General features: G+C 48.5%; 2 protein-coding genes across 2 annotated transcripts in view; one reads left to right on the top strand and one right to left on the bottom strand.

Moving 5' to 3' along the window:
* LOC135805012 (protein YIPF1-like) overlaps positions 1-20,607 on the top strand; it is a 35,669-nt gene extending 15,062 nt beyond the window's left edge. Inside the window, exons 6-12 of the mRNA XM_065318998.1 lie at positions 1,333-1,411; positions 5,616-5,729; positions 13,952-14,109; positions 14,811-14,877; positions 15,327-15,379; positions 18,806-18,868; positions 19,369-20,607. Coding sequence (XP_065175070.1) covers positions 1,333-1,411; positions 5,616-5,729; positions 13,952-14,109; positions 14,811-14,877; positions 15,327-15,379; positions 18,806-18,868; positions 19,369-19,737 — 903 coding nt within the window. The 3' untranslated portion in view covers positions 19,738-20,607. The remainder of the gene's footprint in view (positions 1-1,332; positions 1,412-5,615; positions 5,730-13,951; positions 14,110-14,810; positions 14,878-15,326; positions 15,380-18,805; positions 18,869-19,368) is intronic.
* On the bottom strand, positions 6,596-10,052 carry LOC135805011 (uncharacterized). Its single transcript, XM_065318997.1, has 4 exons — positions 8,140-10,052; positions 7,635-7,890; positions 7,382-7,450; positions 6,596-7,185 (listed from the first exon to the last, which is right to left on the bottom strand). Exons 1-3 carry the CDS (start codon positions 10,037-10,039, stop codon positions 7,423-7,425), a joined length of 2,184 nt encoding a protein of 727 aa, XP_065175069.1. The 5' UTR covers positions 10,040-10,052; the 3' UTR covers positions 6,596-7,185; positions 7,382-7,422.
* Positions 20,608-21,648: the final 1,041 nt, after the last annotated feature.

Raw genomic sequence — 21,648 nt, 5'->3', positions numbered from 1 at the left:
GTGTGTGTGCTGTGTGTGTGCTGTGTGTGTGCTGTGTATGTGCTGTGTATGTGCGGTGTATGTGCTGTGTGTGTGCTGTGTGTGTGCTGTGTATGTGCTGTGTGTGCTGTGTGTGTGCTGTGTGTGTGCTGTGTGTGTGCTGTGTATGTGCTGTGTGTGTGCTGTGTATGTGCTGTGTATGTGCTGTGTGTGTGCTGTGTGTGTGCTGTGTATGTGCTGGGTGTGTGCTGTGTGTGTGCTGTGTATGTGCTGTGTGTGTGCTGTGTGTGTGCTGTGTATGCGCTGGGTGTGTGCTGTGTGTGTGCTGTGTATGTGCTGTGTGTGTGCTGTGTATGTGCTGTGTATGTGCTGTGTGTGTGTGCTGTGTGTGTGCTGTGTATGTGCTGGGTGTGTGCTGTGTGTGTGCTGTGTGTGTGCTGTGTATGTGCTGTGTATGTGCTGTGTGTGTGCTGTGTGTGTGCGGTGTATGTGCTGTGTGCGTGCTGTGTGTGTGCTGTGTGTGTGCTGTGTGTGTGCGGTGTATGTGCTGTGTGTGTGTGCTGTGTATGTGCTGTGTATGTGCCGTGTATGTTGTATGTGCTGTGTATGTGCTGTGCTTGTGCTGTGCTTGTGCTAGTTTAGTTAGTGTGTATGTACACCATGTTTCCGAGCTAGGCCCAGACAGATTCTGCCGGCAACTCTTTCGGCGAAATATCGAAGAATTGAAAAAGCGGAAATTGCCGACAAAATTGGAGCAAAATATCGAGATTTTGGGTAGAATCGATGCCTGATTCTTGGATTTCCTTGTTTCTTACTTCCTCAGTATGATACATTGCCAGGACGAGATCATGTCACCGAAAATTTCACTGGGATTCGCTGTGGATCGACATGCTTTTGGAAGAATTCAGGGACACGTGTGTCGAAGCCCGTGTTGAGAAACCGACCGTGCGATTTTTAGGAAACATGTACGGGAAGTGGATAAAATACACGTTTTTCCGGAGCAAAACGGAGCAAAATATCGGGTTTCTAGGTCCAGGCTCAGCTAATATCGAAGATTTCGGAGCAACATTTTGCTGCAAAATATCGAGCCGAGCGGAGCAGAATCTGTCTGGGCCTAGTGCGAGCATGTATGCAGTTAACCAAAGCCGTATAACAGGTTATTTCTCGGGGGCACTTGGCTTACAGCATGTGCGTTTCTAAGGCACGCTGTTGATGCGTTCGTATTCTGTGCTGGGAGGCCGGCATGCACTTAGTCAGAACAGTACGTGTACTGTATGTACATGTACATGAATTGACTGGAACACGTGTGCTGTGTGTGCTGTGTGTTGGGTGGCGGGCGATGTGTGGTGGCAGGTGTTGTCGCGCATCTGGGGCTCATTCATACCCAAGTCAAGCTTCTTGTCCGTCATTGGTCGCAAGCCTGACTTGTACGGTGAGTGTTGTGTAGGTCATTCCACTGAGCATGTTTAGGGTTTTACGTCGGGCCCTAGACGACGGCTACTTTGGCCAACCGGACAACGAAGAAGTTGTGACCAAAGAGAATGATTTTATTTCTTGCGCATGCGTATGTAGAATGACGTAATTGAGTGAGTCAGGTCGCTACAGTACTCCCCCGCCAGTGGTGAGGTCGGGAGGAGCGAAGCACGATAAACAAGAAAGAGAAGAGAAAGGAAACGCAGCATGTACAAGGCGGAAAGGCAAAACTATAAGAATATGATACATATGTACAAGCGAGAGCGCTGCGTGTATGAAATTTGTTTGTGACGTGGCAACAAAGGCCGAAACAAAATCAAAAATGCAGAAAGCGGAAATGAGAGAGATGCATGACAGAGGCGGGTTAACGTGTCAGAGGTGTGTTAACGTGACAGAGGTGGAGAGCATGTCAGAGGCAGAAAGACAGAAAAGAGGAAATGTACGCGTGACAGAGGAGTATTATCATGTCAGAGGCGGCTGCATGTTGCAGGCTTGGCGGGATACCAGCAGGAGCGCTGCACAGGGGCGAGGCGTGCCGACTGAGGCGGGGACAGATGGAGGCGAGCGCAGCTCCATGGGGTCCGGTGCCGGGCGTGTGCCTGCGTGCGTGCACGGTGAGTGAGCTGGTACGACGGGTGGAGGTGGCCAATTTCCAGCTTGAGGCCAGGACGAATATGGACGAATACGGACGACTGGACAATGCCGTGGCAGGATAGCGGGGTATCCAGGTGGGCCGGGGAGGGTGGCAGGGGCCACAGCAGCTCCGAGGCGGATCCAGTGACGAGTGGTGGTGAGGCTCAAGTTTTACGTCAACAGCCGGCGATTGACGGGATCCCGAGAGTTGAGGCGAGCAGGAAACTGCGGCGGGCCGAGCTCGGGGATGGCATGCTCAAAACTCCGAAGAGCGCAGCGTCGGGGGTCACCAATTTAGGGTTTTACGTCGGGCCCTAGACGACGGCTACTTTGGCCAACCGGACAACGAAGAAGTTGTGACCAAAGAGAATGATTTTATTTCTTGCGCATGCGTATGTAGAATGACGTAATTGAGTGAGTCAGGTCGCTACACATGTTTGTTCTCTTGTTGCATCTGCTATTGACAGATCTGGTAGTTCGGCTTAAATGTAAAGCTACTACTGGTATCTGCCGCGGCCAACCGGGAGCAGTCTCAGCGCCTTGACACTCTGCAATTCCAGGCAGCTTAAGGGCACTTTCTCCATGGCAGTCTTCGAGTTCGAGCGCCATTTTCTTGCGTGTATTCTGGTTTCCTTCCAGCAGACTGACGACAGCTGCTCGTACATTGCTACACCCTCGTCGGCATCCGTGGCTGAATCCATCGAGTCATCCATGTAGGTGGACTGCAACATAGTCTCCACAGCTAATAAATACTTGTTGCGACTGGCCCATACCTGTTCTTGGTAGATAAACTGGGCCAAGAACGGAGAGACGTTTGCACCAAGCACGAATCTCATCGAGTCTTAATTTCACTTTTTGGTTCATCACTGAGCTTTTCGTATCTCTCATCTGTTGTTGGTGCTGTGTTTCTTGCTGAATCGCCACTGTTCTCCTTGTTGAAGGTCACGGAAACATCCTGAGCGGTTGCTGTGCAAGTCAAATCCATTGAGGTTAGGCGGAAGCCAACAGGTGTCTCCGCAAGTACATTCTTAGCCACTGTGTCCTGTGCCTAGACATCTGTAAGGATCACAGGATCACACGATTCAGTCGAATAGAGGACGAAGGACGAAGATCAAGAGGTTCAACATCAAGGTTCGACGGAGAGAGAGAGAGAGAGAGAGAGAGAGAGAGAGAGAGAGAGAGAGAGAGAGAGAGAGAGAGAGAGAGAGAAATGAAAACACAGGTTATTGGTTTTTGCATCTGCCACCGTTCATCCGGTGTTGCTGACTTGAATATCAGACCCTTCCAGACTTGGTGTTGACTCTGGCAGGTTGCACGTTTGCTTGGGAGTGACTTGTTGCGAGTAAGCAATGCTCTTACACGATGGTGTAAGAGGCGTTTGCACCGAGCACGAATCTCATCGAGTCTTAATTTCACTTTTTGGTTCATCACTGAGCTTTTCGTATCTCTCATCTGTTGTTGGTGCTGTGTTTCTTGCTGAATCGCCACTGTTCTCCTTGTTGAAGGTCACGGAAACATCCTGAGCGGTTGCTGTGCAAGTCAAATCCATTGAGGTTAGGCGGAAGCCAACAGGTGTCTCCGCAAGTACATTCTTAGCCACTGTGTCCTGTGCCTAGACATCTGTAAGGATCACAGGATCACACGATTCAGTCGGATAGAGGACGAAGGACGAAGATCAAGAGGTTCAACATCAAGGTTCGACGGAAAGAGAGAGAGAGAGAGAGAGAGAGAGAGAGAGAGAGTGAAATGAAAACACAGGTTATCGGTTTTTGCATCTGCCATCGTTCATCCGGTGTTGCTGACTTGAATATCAGACCCTTCCAGACTTGGTGTTGACTCTGGCAGGCTGCACGTTTGCTTGGGAGTGACTTGTTGCGAGTAAGCAATGCTCTTACACGATGGTCCTGCGAGGTATGGGATTGGTCTTGTAACGGAATCACAGCCATTCCGTTCCCCGGGGCGCAGGACACAAAGGACAAGACTAGTTTGTTTACATTATTGTATTGATATGACGGAAAAGCAGACTACATTCAAAGAGACGAACCAGAAGACTGACAAAAGGACTCTCCACTACAACATCGCGCATGCTAATAGCACACATGCACGCGACTAGACGAAGACAGTTTTGGCCTTTTGGGAATGTCATCACACAGGAAAACAACACATCACTATACAACAGTCTGTTTTAGACGTTACGTTGAAACCTGATTGGAGTGATAAAGTGTTCCAATCGACGGCGCTGCATGTTGTCCTGCCTCTTTGAGATGGACAGTTGCTACCATCGGCAACTTAGCGAACTGCTGCAGCTCCCGTGGCTTGCCTTCTCAGATTGGTCTCATCACCTCAATCTCCTCGAGCTGGATTGCAAGATGACGACGCTCGCCACAATACTTTTTTGCGAGCATGCCCTTGGCAGCTTCATAGGAAGCGGCAGTGTATCCCAGGCGTTTGATGTTTCTCAGTAGCTCGCTCTCTCATATATCGCCCAAGCCTGAGTATCCTGCACTCCGGTGACACTGGCGATTTGTCCACACACGCAGAGAGCGCAATCCACCACGCCTCAAAACCGCATTCATCTCCTGAAAATGTCAGTATTCCAAATGAACGATCATGGATTTTCACCTATCGATTTCTCTTCAGCTTAACGATCTTATAATCGTTAGCAAACAGTGCCAGGATTTTGTGCAAAAATTACTCAGTTTCCACAAGCTATGTCTTCATAGTACCAAAAAATCTGCATTAGTGAAAGGGTAGCTCCAAAGCATGGCAGTGTTGAAGTCATTTGAACCTCACAACGTGAACTCTTCCCCTGGCAACTGTATACTCACAGGGGAAACTGATTCAAATTTCACAAAAAATAGGGTTTTCAGTACATTTTGGCATTGCGGTTAGTTGATTGTTAAGGAATTATCGATCAATTACCGAGTAATTGGTATAATCGTTTCAACCCTAATTATTATTATTATTCGAAAAACCAGGAGCCAAAAAAATATTGATAACTGAAACATCGATCAATTTTCGTTGGCAAGTCAATATACCGGTATTTTTCATTCAAGGAGGTGGATGGGTGGGTAAGGTCACAACCAAACTTTTTCGTTCCGTGAAAATTATCGATAATGCCGGATGGCTCCTAAGTCAGTAAGTGACACATTAGTTCAGATGTTGAGATCTTCTGAACAGTCCGTGTTGCCTGTACGGTTGGTATAGGATAAATACTGCCTATAAATTGCCTATAAAGTGCCTATAGGAATATACCACCTATAGGAATATACCACCTATAGGAATATACCACCTATAGGAATATACCACCTATAGGAATATACTGCCTATAGGAATATACCACCTATAGGAATATACCACCTATAGGAATATACCACCTATAGCAATATACCACCTATAGCAATATACCACCTATAGGAATATACCACCTATAGGCTGTAGCGATACCAGTCTAACTGTCTAGTGTTACCCGGTGAATGTGACTACTCTCCTGTCTACTCCTCTCCATCCTTTGTTTATCTTTGTGCCAGGTCCATTCTGGATATGCATGACCCTGGCACTATCCATTACGATTTCTGGAAACATTGCAGGACTCTTGGAAACATCCGGATCCTCCTACACGTGGCGATATGACTTCAGGCATTGTAAGGGAGGTTTTGCACCAGTACATAGTTTGTGTTAACTGCTGTATTACATGCTCATGTGTGTGCTTAGATGTGCATCAGGGAGTTGTAGCATCTGGGGAGACGGCACGAGAGCATAATACCCGAAATGATGTGTGCATTTCAACCCCGGACTTGAACGTTCTACGTGGTCCATGGTCTATACCCAGACAGATCCTGCCGGCAATTCTTGCGGCAAAATATCGAAGAATTGAAAGAGCGGAAATTGCCGGCAAAATCGGAGCAAAATATCGAGATGTTGGGTAAAATCGATGCCTGGTACTTGGATTTCCTTGTTTCTTACCCGTTCACACTGCCCAGGACGAGATCATGTCACCAAAATATCATTGGGACTCAGTGTGGATCGACGTGATTTTGGAAGAACTCTGGTAGTCCACAGGCCAAGGTGCAAAAAAGTGACTTTTCGTTCCCGTTCGAGGGGGACCAAGGTTTGACATGTGCAAATGATAGAGAATACATAGAGCTTTCAGGATCTGTGTCACTTGACCCAGAAACATGGGGCTTTGTTGACCAAATCAACGAAATACTTCTTGAAGAGTGTTACCATAGCAACCAAAGTGATAATTCCCAATTTAGGTATCTTGCAGATTAAATACCAACAGTGTTGCTTTGGAATGAAGTAGCCAAGGCCCAGACCTAGCTGTGTACACATTTTCATGATGATCGGAGGTGTTTTACTACCTCAATAGCATTTCTTAGAATAGAACACAATAGCGTCAATACACGGAATGCAATATACACTAACCATGCTTATGCAATCAACGGAATTCCGCCACTACACCTTGCAGTTCATTTTCCGCGTTTCTCTCCTCATCAAGCCCCACATACTAGTAGTAGTACTGTTCTTTCAATCAAATGAACCCCTCGATAGGCATACTGCCTTTGGGTCATTTCACAATAGTAATACATTGTAATAATGTATGTCACATTTGAGAACATATTATACAACAAGGAGCCTGCACAAAATAGGAAATAGGACAAGTACACTAGAAGGATAATTTATTATTTCCTAGCATGAAGTCTCTGATTATAATAATAAAGTCTTAGTACTGGCATAATCTGTAAAGTTACTATTACTGTCACGCTTTCATGGGTCTCCGGACATTCCGATCATATTTCATGCCTAACTTTTCTGGTATAGGAGCTCCAGTAAGAAGATCATAGGTCCTCTGGAAACAATTTAAAATGAAGGTACAGGTTAAATTATAATGACAATATTACAGTCATGTAGATAATATGATAAGAAGAAGATGTGCTATCACCCGTGCTGCGGGATGCGGTTGTCGGCCAAAGAAAGACAGTTCCGGCATCCACTGATGCTGACACAGATCTGTCATAAGATTTGTTGCAAGATATCCCAGAGGTGGTGGGACACTCTAGAGCTGGCTGCTATCCATCATGCACATGATTGCTCAACCTGAAAAAGATAGAAAGAAAGAAAAAAGACCATCGCACAATGATTGTGTCCCGTTAGCAGCAAGCCGCGTGACGGATCTACATACATGGCCAAGTATAGTCAGTATGGACAGGTGCTCATTAGCAGCGCATCTCTCATGCTTAAAGACTTGGAAGTTAATACAGCACAGAGATAACGGCAACTAGTGATTGCTTACAAGTTTGTCAGTCCCGAATCCTTACGGTTGGCTGGCTGCTATCAGTCATGAGCTGTGTCACTGCAGACCCTATAACACACATACGAGAATATAACGCTTTGTAAGTATTGAATTCAAGTTCACATTACTTAAAAGGATTTGACCAGCCATGTACACCAATGGTATAAACAGTTACTATCATAAATATCTCTCACGTGAAGCATTCATTGACGGCATTATTTTAAAACAAAACAAGATATCAATGACTACTTACAAATCAGTTTCAGGTGAGATGTGTTGGGTCGTAGGCAATGCTGCATGCTGCTCTGGGTAGTTTGTGCATACTACTGAAGAGTGGTGCCGACAGGTGCAAGCATCTGTACACAACAGCATATGCCGGCGGCACGAACAGTTGCCACTGCTGCAACCAGTTTTGCACCCGCACCGGAGGAACTCTAGGATTGACTTTGGAGCAGGTGGCAGGCTTAACCAGTCAACTGCCAATGTCCCATTGCTTTCTAGGTGCCAGCCTGTAATATGAAGAGAAGAATCACAGCGACAGGAAAAAATGTTCAAACTCCATTACATACAGAGATATCAAGTACACTGGTTCTATACAACATCTTCTTAGCAGATTTATCACAGCGGGTACTCTTACAGGTACATAAGTATTAAAGCCTGCTGCACTTTCTTATTCAACACCAACACAGACAAGATACATACTGAAATACATTCTGCCATTCTCTTACTTAGGTGTACTTTACTATTGCTGCTCTCACCTTGTTCTTTCTCATTCGGTGATGGTGCATCCACATGTGACAAGAGGCATCGCTTCCAAATACCAGCTTGGTAATTGGAGCGGCAGCAGTGCTTTAGAAGGGCGTCATTGCAGGGTGGCAGTTGGTTGGATTGCAGACTCCTTGTGCAAAACAGCTGGTACCTGGCATCATTGACCCGGGAACACGTGGTGTTGTACATGATGCAGACAAACTTCTCTAGGGCGTCGATGACATCGGTGGCAAGTGGTGTAAAAGCTGCACCCAAAGTACTGAAGGCCAAGCGGGCAGCTGCACTCTCCGGGGAGTTGTTGCACAGAAGCTTGAAGGCACCTTTCTTGCCTCTGCCTGCAAAGGCACTTGTTGTGTCACAGCCCGTAAAAGCATGAAAGCCAGGTAGAGCATCACAAACAGCTTGGCCCAACTTCTCGCTGATAGCATTCATCAGGATGTAGCGAGTCTTTACACCGGTTCCTGTCATGAAGTAGAGAGGTGCTGGAATGGAGTGGCTGAACGCAACTGCTAGCACGGCAACATCAGTATCGGGTGACTTGATGGTGATAGTCCGCGATCCTGCTAGCGCTGCGTGGTGAGCATGAAGAAGGAGTCGGGTGTCTGCTTCCTCATGATCGCAAGCCAGATCAGTGACAGGGAGGGCAACTGTAGTGGCAGCACCAGACATTATCTTCATGCACGAGCTGCCGGAGGTGATAACTAGCTCCCTGTGGCTTGGAATCTTCTTCATCAGGTCGACTGTTTGCCATTGCTTGAAGAGAAACTCCAGCAACTCTTCCTTGTTGGCACCAACTGCCAGGAACTTGACAAACTGCCGAGGCAATCGTTGCGCAGGACTGGTGATGTGCTGGCGCAGTCCTCCATCAGCAGCACGGGCAGATCGTTCCAAACTCTTGATTGAAATCTCTTGATACGTGTCGACCACAAAGTCGATCCGGCTGTATGAAGATAGCAGTCGGCACAGATGGCTCAGAACAACAGCAGCAAACTCACCAAAAGTGGACGGAAGATCGAACACCTTCATGGACCTCAGGTGTGCCATGGCATCAATGATCAGAGCTCCACCAGCATCTGGATTATTGGAAGATGCGATTCCATCGGTCAGCAGCGGTAGTAGGGCTGCCTTGCTCGTCTTGACCAGAGTACCTGATGTAGTTGCTAGTGACCATGGCAGTGGTCCGAGTGGATATGAGAGAACTTCACGCATGTCCATTTGGCGAGTCTGTGCAATCAGAGCAATGCGGGAAAATGTTGACCGGTCGGACCGAAGGATGCCAGCTTGATCATTCACAGGGTTCTTCTTCTTCTTGACAGTGAATGACTTCAGATTCATCTTCTTCAGTGGGTCATGGAATGCTTTTGCATCTGTGATCAGTCGCTGGTTGACAAAGTCATGGAAACCTGCCAGACCACGCTTCTCAGCATCCAGAAGATCTGTTGAGGTTTCAGCGGTTGCTTCAGTACCAGAAGACAGATGCATCAGCTGCTCACAGTGCTGTTGGGAGGCAGGGAGGAAGGGGTTGAAGAATCGTGAGATGGTATCTAGGACTTGCAGTACATCTCTCTCATCACGTGCCATCCGTCCTGTCTGACACTCTTTGTGGAAAGCATCCCTCTCCTCAGCGCTATCATCGAGACCACAATGCTCCATGCATGTGTCGGTGACTGCTGCGCGATCATGAGCAGTTAACACCCACCTCTGTACAGTTGCCGGATGGCGGCTGAAGCCAATGATACCACCAGACGTCTTGCTTGCTCGGTTGATGGACTGCTCAATCGCTTGATCTGACGCTACTTGGGCGAACGGATTATCTGACCGCTGGACTGAAAAGCCACCTCGTCGAAGGAAAGCATCGGCTTCAGGATGGGTATTTACCAACTGCTGCATCTGGACCAGATAATAGGACATGTAGCATGCGTAATTCAAACGATCGTAGGCAAAACACCAAGGGAGCATACTGGCAACACAGGACAGGTGCAGCTGCCAATCTGCAGTACGGCTGGCACGAATGAATCGTAGCAAGAGATCGACCATGTCGATGTACGACGACCAGAACTTGAAATTTGGATTTACTTCATCCTGGCAGTACTGGGCATACTTGGCACACAAAGATTGCAAGGCAGGTGACGCTGTGACCCGAGCTAGATTATCAGCATTGAGACAGCTCCGTAGTTCTTGTAGCGGAGAACGAAGCACTTCAATGTTGTCTGTCAGTGTGGAATCAGACTTCTCCACAAACTCTTTCCAGCGAATTCTCTCCAAGGCCTCACCAACAACTTTGTGGAACCGCACTGCTCGGTTGTACTGCTTTCCATCTAGCGCTGCTGAGGCAGATGCATGGCCGGAAATACCAGATTCAATCAGCACATCCAAAAGTCCAGCATCTCTGAATCGCTTTCCGATAACGGCCATGAATGTGCATGCAACATGAAAAGCACCAAGCCGCAGCACAACTGATGAGAACTCATCTTGTCGTTGAGAAATCACATCCAGGGCCTTGGCATAGATGGCTTGGTCAAAAACAATCAGTGAGAAGGCCATTCCTGCACGCTCGCACCGGCTGACGCATTTCTTGAGGATACCATACACTGTGGAAAGTTCAGTAGGAGAAGCATTCACGACAGGACAGTATGCAAGCACGGAGCGAGGAGGGGTACTAGCACTGGTTGTAAGACCATTAAATGCTGACCACGATGGCACATCTTGATTGGGATTCTCTTCGGACAAAGACATCACAGGATTGCAGAGATCTGCATCCCGACACGCCCTCACAAGCCGCCACGCAAAGTCTACAAGACCAACAGCGTCTGTACCATCGTGCTTTACACCATCCAACTGCTCTATTGTAGCATATGGAAATCGTGGCGGGTTGACCTTCTGTCGGCCAACAAAATCCGGGAGCGATTCTGGCTCTAATGAAAGGGCTCGCTTCCGCTTCTTTCCCCCAGAGCTCTCAGTAGCAGCCATCGGCTGTGTAACGGACTGCTGTTCAGGCTGTGTAGTGGATGGCTGTTCAGGCTGCACAGCGGGCTGCAGTACAGGCTGTGGAACGGACTGCTGTTCAGGCTGCATAGCGGGCTGCAGTTCAGGCTGTGGAACGGGCCGCAACACGGGTTGGACCACAATGGTGTTGGTACAATGGGTCGTGCCCTTTCCATCCAATGTCTCCTCGTTAAGGTCGTTGTTGTCAGCAACGTGGAAGAATGGCATGGAGAGATCGACAATATCCGGAAGGCCGTCAGTAGCCTCCCTGCTGTGGAGTTTACTTTCGGCCATCCGTGTCTCTCTCTCCAGCACCTGGGCGTACGCAATGCTGTGGCCAAATCTGTTCAGTATGGTCACAAGTCGTTCACTTCTGTACAGATGGTGTACAGCCAAACCAAGAGCAACATGCTTTGGTGGCACGATAGTTGTGCACTGGAACACTAGGTCCTGTGCAAAGGACATCACACAGCGGTTGAGCGTGGAATCAACTTCAAGCTTGCTGGATGCTGCTGGTATATTGTCATGCTGGCCTGAGCTCAAAAACCACACAAGGAAATTGTGGAGCAGGGCAGGAATGCACTGCTCAGCTTGCTTCACTGAAATCATACCAGTGCTGCTGCCAGGACTTGTGCTTGTAGTGTCGAAACTCTCTGCCTGTTGCTGACAGGCATTCCGCAGGAGCCTAGCCGAATGGTATACCAGACGTATGCTGTCCTGCATAATAACAGTCTGGTGCACATCCACTTCAGCGGGGCGTCTGGGTGCTCTTGTTCCATAGTTGGTAGACCTACTGGTAGTGGTACTAGCGATACCCTCTTGGCTCTCACAGGCGCTAGCACTAGGACTGTCACCAGATTCCTCACTCTCGCTTTCGCTCGCAGCGTCCCTGTCATACAGTCGTGCTATTATCACTGGTGCACGTTCCGTGGCGTAAACCAACTCGGATTTATTCCGTGCGCGGGGACGAGAGAACGTTATGGACTCGCCATACTTATCCATTAGTAGTCCCTTGACTCTTTCGTTTCTCGCTAGCGCTGTCCCTTCTATGGACACTTGATTGAACAATCGAGTCAGGTCACTGACGGTCCGAACCAAACATTCCACAAACAGCAGCGTTTCTACTTCAGTAAAAAAATCTTTATCAATCTCGGTGCCCGCACTGGCAACAGGCGCACAAGTGGCTGCGCTCTCGCCCTGATCTTGCAGCCTAGCAAGTGTTTTGGCCCGAGTATATTCTCGGTAGCAATACTTATGATAGTACGCTTCGCGTGCTATCAAGCAACTCGAGCCTATTGCTATCAAGATCTTGTCGTCCTGCCTGATCTCGGCAGCGGCACGAAGGGTTTGCTCGCCATCCTCGGATTGCAAGAGCGACGTTGTTTGCTTAGTGCTTTTGCCTGGAATCTTCTTTTTCAAAGAGCCGCAGAAAATGCAGGTTTGACGGCCTGGCTCGACAATTGGGGCCTGCACAGATTGCCGAGTGTTCCGGCGGGGTTTCGGATCAACTGATTCCATACTCCAGTGTCCATATCATATCTCTATCCCTCGACAGGCCATCGCCTCTGGGAGATATAATTTATGCTTATAATTATGTCAGTCACCAAAACTTCTCTATCTCGACGATTCCTTCATCTGGCGCAGTAAAACATTATCGTTTCCCTAACCTGCGTGCTCAGTCGAAGGGAGACATGTATGGTTGCCCAAGGATGAAGGAGCACTCCTTGGGCTACCCGAAACAGTCGCCATGGATCGGTTGGTCGTGTAGAGTAAGCCCTTTTCGGCTTTCTTTGTTGTATCCGACTGCTTCAATTTCTTCTAGTTCTGCAGTGCCGCCCCACGTGCCGCGCCACGTGAAAGCGAAATTCAAATTTGAGCAGGCTCTCCGCGTACTCAAAATTGCAGGAGACGACAACTGCGCACTTGGGGTCGTTCCGAAAATTGGAACCAAAAGGGCTTACTCCGCACGAAAGCCCCAGCTCCGGGGATACCCAAAAGTAGTTTCGAGTAGCCCGAGGGGTCCTCTTTCGGTTCGCCACAACCAAACTTGGTCCCCCCTGAGCGGGAGCGAGATTTTTTTATCTCGAAAAATTTCAACCCTGGCCTGCGGACTATGGACACGTGCGTGGAAACCCGTGTTGAGAAACCGACCCTGCAATTTTTATGAAACATTGTACGGGATTGTACGGGAAGTGGATAAAATACACGTTTTTCGGGAGCAAAATGGAGCAAAATATCGAGTTTCTTGTGCCAGGCTCGGCAAAATATCGAAGATTTCGCAGCAGCATTTTGCGGCAACATATCGAGGCGAGCGGAGCAGAATCTGTCTGGGCCTACCGTGGTCTATGTAACTCGTGACCGCGGCCTTGCCCTGCTGACCCCGAATACAGCCCATACCGGCGATGCCATATGCAAGTATGCGGAAACGGCCCTGCCCCAAGGGCAACTGGAACCGGTAGCCCGGAAACAAAACCTGCATCGTTTCATGTTCCAGTGGCCCCTGTGTAGTCTCCGTAGATGCTACGACTCCCTGATGTTCACACATGTACATGCAGACACTCGTGTGTGTATCTCGATGGGTCTGTCATGATGTGGGCATTTCTGTTTTGTCCTTTCTGAGCGTTAACAGTGCAGCAAAGCGAACTCTTTTCAGTCTTGGTATCATTAGTTGTGTAGTGTAGTCAGCCCTTGAAAGATCCTGCCGGTGGTCGGCTTTATAGCCTGCCGAAGACTTGCTGTCATGATGGGTTTCTGCTCGTTTCTTTGCTTGCTGCTGCTGGTGCTGATGGTTGTGCTGCTACTGCTGCTGTTGTCCAGTGTCATTCGCCGTAACGGCTATCTACAGCTACGTGTGGGTGGTACCAGGACTGCTGTGGGCCTGGCTGTGGTGGCGCGGTGTCCAGGGCAAGTCTGCCACCCTGTTCGTGCTCACCTGTGTGTACGGCTACTCTCTGGCTGTGTTCGTACCTAGCTCGGTAAGTCCGCATCCTCCACTACACTCTGTAGTGGCTACTCTATTGTGCAAAATACGGCAGTGACAGAGGCTGGTGACCTGAACTGAAATGACTTCTAGTACTTTAAGTATGATCTTCTTTTCCGAGGGGGGGGGGGGGGAGTGGGCGTAATTCATTATAAAATATCATGGTAGTAGATTCCTCCTAAATTTGATGTCCAGATTGTGTGTGAAGCCGGTAAATGTCTGTATATTCGTTATGTTATCACTTGTATGATAAGTTGTATCGATGAAAGTAAAGTGAGCGCAATCATACCACGAGAACAATGGAACATTATTTTAAGTTTTGAACAACGTTTTCATGTGATAATTAACAGAAATCGTCATCACACTGAGAGTTAGACTACAAAGGAAAGATATGTATGGTACTACAAACGCCTTCAATAGTGCTAGCTTTAGAATATTAGTGTTTCTTGTATTAGTTTTTAAATAGATCTAATAATTTTCACTTTATGGTACCATAAATATCTTCCTTTGTTGTCCAACTCTCAGTGTGATGACGATTTCTGATGATAATCACATGAAAACGACGTTCAAATTTTAAAATAGTGTTCCATTGTTCTCGTGGTATGAGTGTGCTCACTTTACTTTCATCGATATTAGGTTTCTTGTCTCCACGCCGACTTTATATCACTTGTGTCGTATTTTATTTTTGTTTTGCAGATTCTTTTCACAGTCCCTGTCAAGGGCCTGCGCTGGTTGTTTGTCATGATTTCAATGGTGCTGTCGGGTAAGGTGCTTTTGTCGTTGTGTGTCTCTCTCTCTCTCTCTCTCTCTCTCTCTCTCTTTCTCTCTCTTTCTCTCTCTTTCTCTCTCTCTCTCTCTCTCTCTCCCTCTCTCTCTTTCTCTCTCTCTCTCTCTCTCTCTCTCTCTCTCTCTCTCTCCCTCTATCTCCCTCAAACACACTAACATATACTCGTACAGCGGTACGCACAGGGCTGTATGGCTATGTAACACATGTGTGTTGGGGTTTCACCTGTCAGCTCACCCAGCACACCCCAGCACTGCATAGTGCTGGTAGCCTTCTACCTGTGTAGCCTACAGAATGGAATTGTCTAGACGCTGATTGGGTCGATGCTGCCAGGCCTACTCTTATGCCTGTACGGTATGATCTGTATCATGGAGTGTGAATTGACCTCCATTGGCGGACGGTGTCCTATTTTTCTCTTCTTGCTTCAGGCGCTGTGCTGTTCCGAACTTTCTGGCCGTTGATTAGTAAGAAAGATAAGAAGGTGGGTGACCTCTTCAGTACTGTACAGTGTACATGCATTTGTAGGTATTAGAGAGGTTCCGCATAACGTAATTACGTTAGTAAAAAACGTAGTCGATCTACGGAATGTCTTACGTAAACTGCATGCGCATCTGGGTTCCGCCATACGGAGTTTTCAAATCACGTAGCTGCCCTTGGCAACTCCGAACACGGCAGTGTACGACCAGATCGACCTGGGGAGAGAGTCATAAATTTGTACCCCAATCCACTTACGGACCAGCTACGTTATCAGAGCCCTATCTACGTACTCTCCGTAGACAACTTTCCGTAAGTGGAGTGCAAACTCGCGAATTCACGGGTTTTTCCCGCCCACTAACGTAAAGTTGCTCAACTTTACGTAGTGCGGAACCTCTCTAATGTTGTGTTGTTGTTGTAGTTTGTGGCGTGCGCTGATCTGGGATTACTATATAACCAAGCTGGAAATGCAGATGTTGCTGTGTGTCACTTATTCAAGTCCTTTCGCAAAGTAACAAAAAGCCTGGTCAAGATGTTAGGCTTGCGCTGTTACCGGTTGTGACGGGAATGGTCTTAGAGACTGCTTCTCCCATTCCCGTTGGCCTTCCAATAACGTAATTACTTACACTCTTCCTGCATGCTCCGAATTACTTATTATTATTCAGGCATAATGTACAACTATTAGTCTACACACTTCATTTCTACACATCCTTATTCTACCTCCCACACCGTACTCTACACACAGCGGGGAGTCGAATACGACTCCGTGCATTTGATTATGAAAAGATGAAGCTGGCCACGACGAGGTTTTCCCCTCAGTTCTTGGTTAGTCCAGAAAAGAGTGAGATTGATTTGTCGAGTGAGCTGGGTCTCTTACATGGTGTCAGAACTGATCTAGAGCATTGTTCGTCAGGCTCTTGTATCCACGCCCGCGCCGTTCGTCGGCCACGCCGATAGCCCACTTGAATATTTCCGTTTGTCGGAAGGTTTTTTGTTGTTGTTGTTGCTGTCAGTCAGCATCGCCATAATCCCATGGACTTGGCGCGATTAGCATTTGCTCGTCAGGAGCAGCTCCGAGGATTTTGCCGGGACCGCCATCTGCCCATGGCAGGGACGCGAGCCGATTTGCCGATTTGGTGCAACGCCTACTGGCACACCACGTCGATGTTGTGACGGATTTCGAGGACGTGGCGGAATACGAAACGGAGGCAGAGGACGCGGAGGCCGAGGGTCGGACAGATTATTTGAGTGGCAGCATAAAATTCGAAAGTCCACCCAACGCTGTTCGCGGATCCGTACACGGCAGCACCGGCCCTGCACGGCCCAGGCCCATATCGGCACCCAGGCCACGCGTCCCTCGTCGCCCCTCGAGCGACCCTGCGACAGCCATATCGAGCACTCCAGCGCTGGAAGCGTACGGACGAGGCCAAATGCAGCAGTCTCCCCGCTTCCAAGCACAGCAGTCGCTCCCGCATATGGCACCACTGCCCGATGTGTCAGTTGGCGCTCCTGGTTTGGCGAGTCCAGCTGGGTGAGTCCAGCTGGGTGTGAAGGCGTTGATCCCACGGACCAAGTGTCTCTACTCACCCAACTGGTCACCCAGCTGACACAGGCACAGCTCTCAGCCATGGAGCATACCACCAGTAAGCCACCAAAGGTCCCCATCCCCAACCTGAAGCCATCTGAGGATATTGAGGTCTTCCTCACTGGCTTCGAAAGACTGATGGAGACGTACCAGGTGAACAGTTCCCACTGGGTGGCACTGCTGAGCCCCCGCCTCAGTGGTCCCGCGCTGCAGGCGTACGTCTCTCTGCCACTCACACAGGCTCGCGAATATCCGCTTCTAAAGGCGCAGATCTTACTCCGCTACGCTGTGACTACAGAGTCTAGCCGCCGTCGGTTCCGGGAGGTGGTGATGCGCCCCGCTGACTCCGCCATCGAGCTTGCCACCCGGATTCGAGACCACGGGTCACGTTGGTTTCGCTGTGCCCCGACCAGGGATGACGTTATCGAACTGGTCTTGCTGGAGCAGTTCCTGTCCGCAGTGCCGCAGTCGCTAAGAGTCTGGCTCAAGGAGCGAAAACCAGCGTCCTTGTCTGCAGCCGCATCACTGGCACAGGACTACTGTGACGCTCGTGGGCCGAGGGAGACCACATCCGCTTATGCCCGATGCCATACTTGCCACCAGGCTGGCCATCTGGCCAGGGACTGTCCCCAGCGGCGCCCGACTGCATCTTTGCCTAAGGCGACAGACTCTGGGAGTAAGGGCCCAGGATCCGGCTCTTTCCCCGGTTCCTCGGCACCACCGATGCAAATGGACCCTGCTGGCAAGGGCCCGGTTGCTGGTACGTTTCCAACCAGGCCACCTCTCCCACCCAAGCGCGGTCCCGGTTCAATGCTGCCGCGATGCTACCATTGCCACGAACGTGGGCACATTGCTTTGAAATGTCCAAAGCGCAACGAGTCGGTGGCATTGCTCGTTGACCCAACTGGTACGCCCCCGCAGGATCCTGCGACGCATCCTCCGACATCAGGTGATGTCGACCTATCCGAGGACGACTTGTTGGGGGAGGCCTACTATTGTGCAGAGATGGCCGCCAACCAGGGTTCGTGCATCCCTACGTGCCTACTCACCGACCCGCCCTCGTCCAGCGATCCTTGTCCTGAATTTATTGTCTCTGGCGTCGTCAACGGCCAATTTGTACCCCGCATCGTGGTGGACACAGCTTGCGGCCGAACTATGATTCACGACAGCCTAGTCCACCCCGACCTACTCACTGGGGAGCGGATCACCATTCGCTGTGCTCATGGCGACGAGGTGCACTATCCGTTAGCTAGAGTAACCATTGCTATTGGAGACAGCACATATTATGTGCAGGCTGCAGTGTCACCCCGTCTGCCTCGACAGGTGCTCCTTGGTCGGGATGTACCAGACATATCACTCCTTGTCACGGGGGCTTCTTCCCCATGCACAGAGGCGCTCGCAGCTGTGTCTCTTACACCGGTATGCCACTTTTAGTCTACTACTGCGAAGCAATACATGCAGTACTAATGCATGGGTCTATTGAAATGATCTCCTGATTCTTTACTCCAATTATCCCTGAGATTTCTGAGACCATAGAAGAGGCTTGTGTTTAATAATAATAATATTCGCGGGATCCGGCTTGTGTTTACAACAACAAAAAATAATACTATTTTAAAAAATTTCTAAGAGCTCTAAGAGCTGGTGTGTATCTTGCAGCCTCTACTTACATGTGCATGTTTTGCCTAGCCTGCTGCTGCTGCTACATTTGTCTGTACGTGCGCGTGTGTGTGGGTGTGGGTGTGTGTGTGCGTGTGCGTGCGTGCGTGCGTGCGTGCGCGTGCATGCGTGTGCACGAGCACTTTGTGCATGTATGACCTCATGTTTCTTTCCTGGTGTTGGTCTGTGTAGATTGCAGTCCCCACTGTCTCTGCCATCTTGATCTTGCATGCAGCACTCTCAGTTGGCTTTGTGGTAAGTTATGCATTTTCAGCCACTGCAACTCAACTCTTTTTCAGCGATGTGATCCAAGTAAACTCGTGTGCTGACATGACATTTGGAAAAAGTTCTTGCATCATATGGCTTTGGGCTTCAGCTCATTACCTCTGTTGATTTTCACTTGGAAAAGCAAAAAATCTCAAAACTGGTCCAGGTACGGTCAGGGAGTGATTCGACCAACTCAGTCGCGCAACCGCTCGTTGGTATTCTCAAAGTAGATCCGTTCAGTTGACAACCGTTAGAAATAAGTTCGAATAACATACGTTACTTTCGGAAGCTACAACAGCTGCAAGAAGTTGTGCTTGGTCTTTTTGCCACCCCAAACCTGTCAACAGGCAAACGCATGGGGCCAAAGCATTATTACCTTGGTCCTTGAGCCATAGGGCACACAACACGACGGCAAGTCCTTGAAATACACAAACATTTGTACTTTCTGCTCGTGCTTCTGATGTTGCTGCGGTGTGCGTCCCGTCCAGCTTTACTTCTTCCCAGCCGTTCCCAATGCAAGGCCTGCCTCACCTAGCTTGTATCCGATGGTTAACACAACTCTCAAGTCCAGCATTGCGCAAGGAACAATACCAAGCGGAGTGGTGCCTGCCAATGCACTACCGAAAGCAATATATGCGGCGGCCCATGATGGATCGAAGGTGGTGGCTACTGGCAAAGCTGGAGCCAAAGCTGCTGGGGGCAAAGCCGGAACTGGGCAAGCCACTGGTGGTGTGAGCAGCAGAAAAGCATCTGCTGGAGGTACTGGCACCAGTGCTAGCAGTGGCAGTACAACCGGAAGTGCTAACACTCCCGTCTTAAATATGGCCGACCGTACGACAAGGGCAAAAAAGCCTTGAGCCCTTGATGAGCAGACATGCACTACCATGTACTCAAGTACCCAAGTACAGTGCTGGCAAGTGAAATCCAACCTCGAGAGTCTAACAGTCCCGGGACTGCGCAATCCCAGCGCTATGAACAGTGGACAGTATAGTGTACCGTGGCTCTGCTGTACTCGTTGGGTTGGATTCCATGTTCCACCTCTGTACGAGGCCGTACATACAAGTTATTATCGAACAGTTATCAACTGCTGTGTGTGTAGGCTGTTGACTTGATCTTTTGAGTACTAGTAAATACGTGTAACAGTTACATGTAGGCCGATTGGACATGAACATTTGCATCTCACCAGGTTCTACAGAACTTAGCTATCTACTTGTGTTGATGTACATGAAATCGCTGACCCACACCACCCACGCACAATACCCACGAAAACATGAAGCACATATGAGGAATATATGGCTTTAAAATACACAGACCCTATCATGTTATCAGTGCTTAGTATATTCATGGTTTTTAGATGGTGTTAGTGCCACCTTTTTTTTCTTCTTGTAGTCCACCTGACTCCTTGGTACCCTATCGGTTTGCTTACCTTTCTCTTTTGGGCTGGAACCCTCCCTCACAGACCAGTGTCTGTCATTAAAGTTTTGTTACAATCAATGCTCTCAATACCTACAAATAGAACGATACTGCTCTGTAGCAGTGTTTGACTTTATGTTGGGCTTGTGCTCCTTCAGTGAATTTGCCATACTGAAAAAGTGAATGTTGACTTCGTAATTCGTATACCTTTTTATCCTGCCAAACTATCACCATGGCGCAAGTGATGCGTATTTGTTATGCCTCATCATAGATCCCCTATCAGTGAATTCATACTTTTGCCAACATTTGCCATACTCTTTCTGTATCAGCTTATTCCTTTCGAGTACATGTACAGTGCTAGCCAAAGAAATCCAACCTCATGAATTTTTTTTATTTTTATTATTATTTTATTCCAAGCAATACATGGCTGGGGTAGCCAATGACCACGTTGCGCAATAAAATAGCGCCGTCTGCGTAGCACTACGCACACTGGTCTGTGCACTCTAACACGGCGCTACTTTATTCATTGGGTTGGATTTCTTTGGCTAGCACTGTACTACCATGGTAGTAACAGGCAATGCAACGCAATTTTTAAACAGTTGGAGAGTATACCGTAGTGCCTGGTCTTAATTAAAGAGCCTATAAATAATTCTCAAACAGAAATCGATCGATCGCGATGTGCCGGTTTATTCAACAACACGTAGCTACAGCGCAATGACTTCTGTGTTCACTCACACGGTTTCAGTGTTGTGTGTGTTCACAACTTCACATGGCGTGAGCCAGTCATTCAAGTGTCAGTCAGTTCGGCAGGAAACGCGAGCTCCAACAACAAGTCGCTTGGCGCAGCCACCTTCTTTGTCTTGTACCAAAACAATGAAAAAAATTGAAGAAAAAATGTTTGACTTGAAGATTTGTTGGGATTTGAACTCACAACTTCATGGTCAGCAGACAGCATTCATAACCACTAGGCCAAAAAGGAAGGGATAAATCGTGGGTTTTGATAACAAATCGATACTGGCTTCCAGGGCAAATTATAAACCATGGGAAAAGGCCAGAAACCTGGCCGAAATACTAACTCCTTAACGGTTGGTCCAATTGTTCCGAAACCTTCACAGAACAATTTGCCGTGCCCTAACAAGCCGTTTTATGTACTTTGTTGTCCAGATTTCCCTTATCTTCATACTTTTTAAGACCTAAACTTGATTGCTAATCTTTTTGAAACAGACTGTAGAGTAGAACCCGGGTTAGGGATCCACCTAACTCTGCGCGGACATAGCTGGACTCAGTTGTACAGGGATGGGCAAAAAGGTGTGCAAAACGACTTTTTGTGAGTAGATGGACCCTGGAAAAATAGT

Source organism: Sycon ciliatum, chromosome 1 (genome assembly GCF_964019385.1).
Source record: "Sycon ciliatum chromosome 1, ocSycCili1.1, whole genome shotgun sequence".
Taxonomy (NCBI): domain Eukaryota; kingdom Metazoa; phylum Porifera; class Calcarea; order Leucosolenida; family Sycettidae; genus Sycon; species Sycon ciliatum.
The sequence above is the reverse complement of the archived record's forward strand: the minus strand, read 5'-3'. Positions and strand labels throughout refer to the sequence as shown.

Excerpts from the sequence above, each read along its gene's own strand:
- LOC135805011 (XM_065318997.1), bottom strand. The coding sequence starts at position 10,039 with ATGCAGCAGTTGGTAAATACCCATCCTGAAGCCGATGCTTTCCTTCGA. Across the intron at positions 7,891-8,139 it reads ACCGAATGAGAAAGAACAAG|GCTGGCACCTAGAAAGCAAT; the intron begins GTGAGAGCAGCA and ends TTCATATTACAG. Across the intron at positions 7,451-7,634 it reads ATCTCACCTGAAACTGATTT|GGTCTGCAGTGACACAGCTC; the intron begins GTAAGTAGTCAT and ends TGTGTGTTATAG.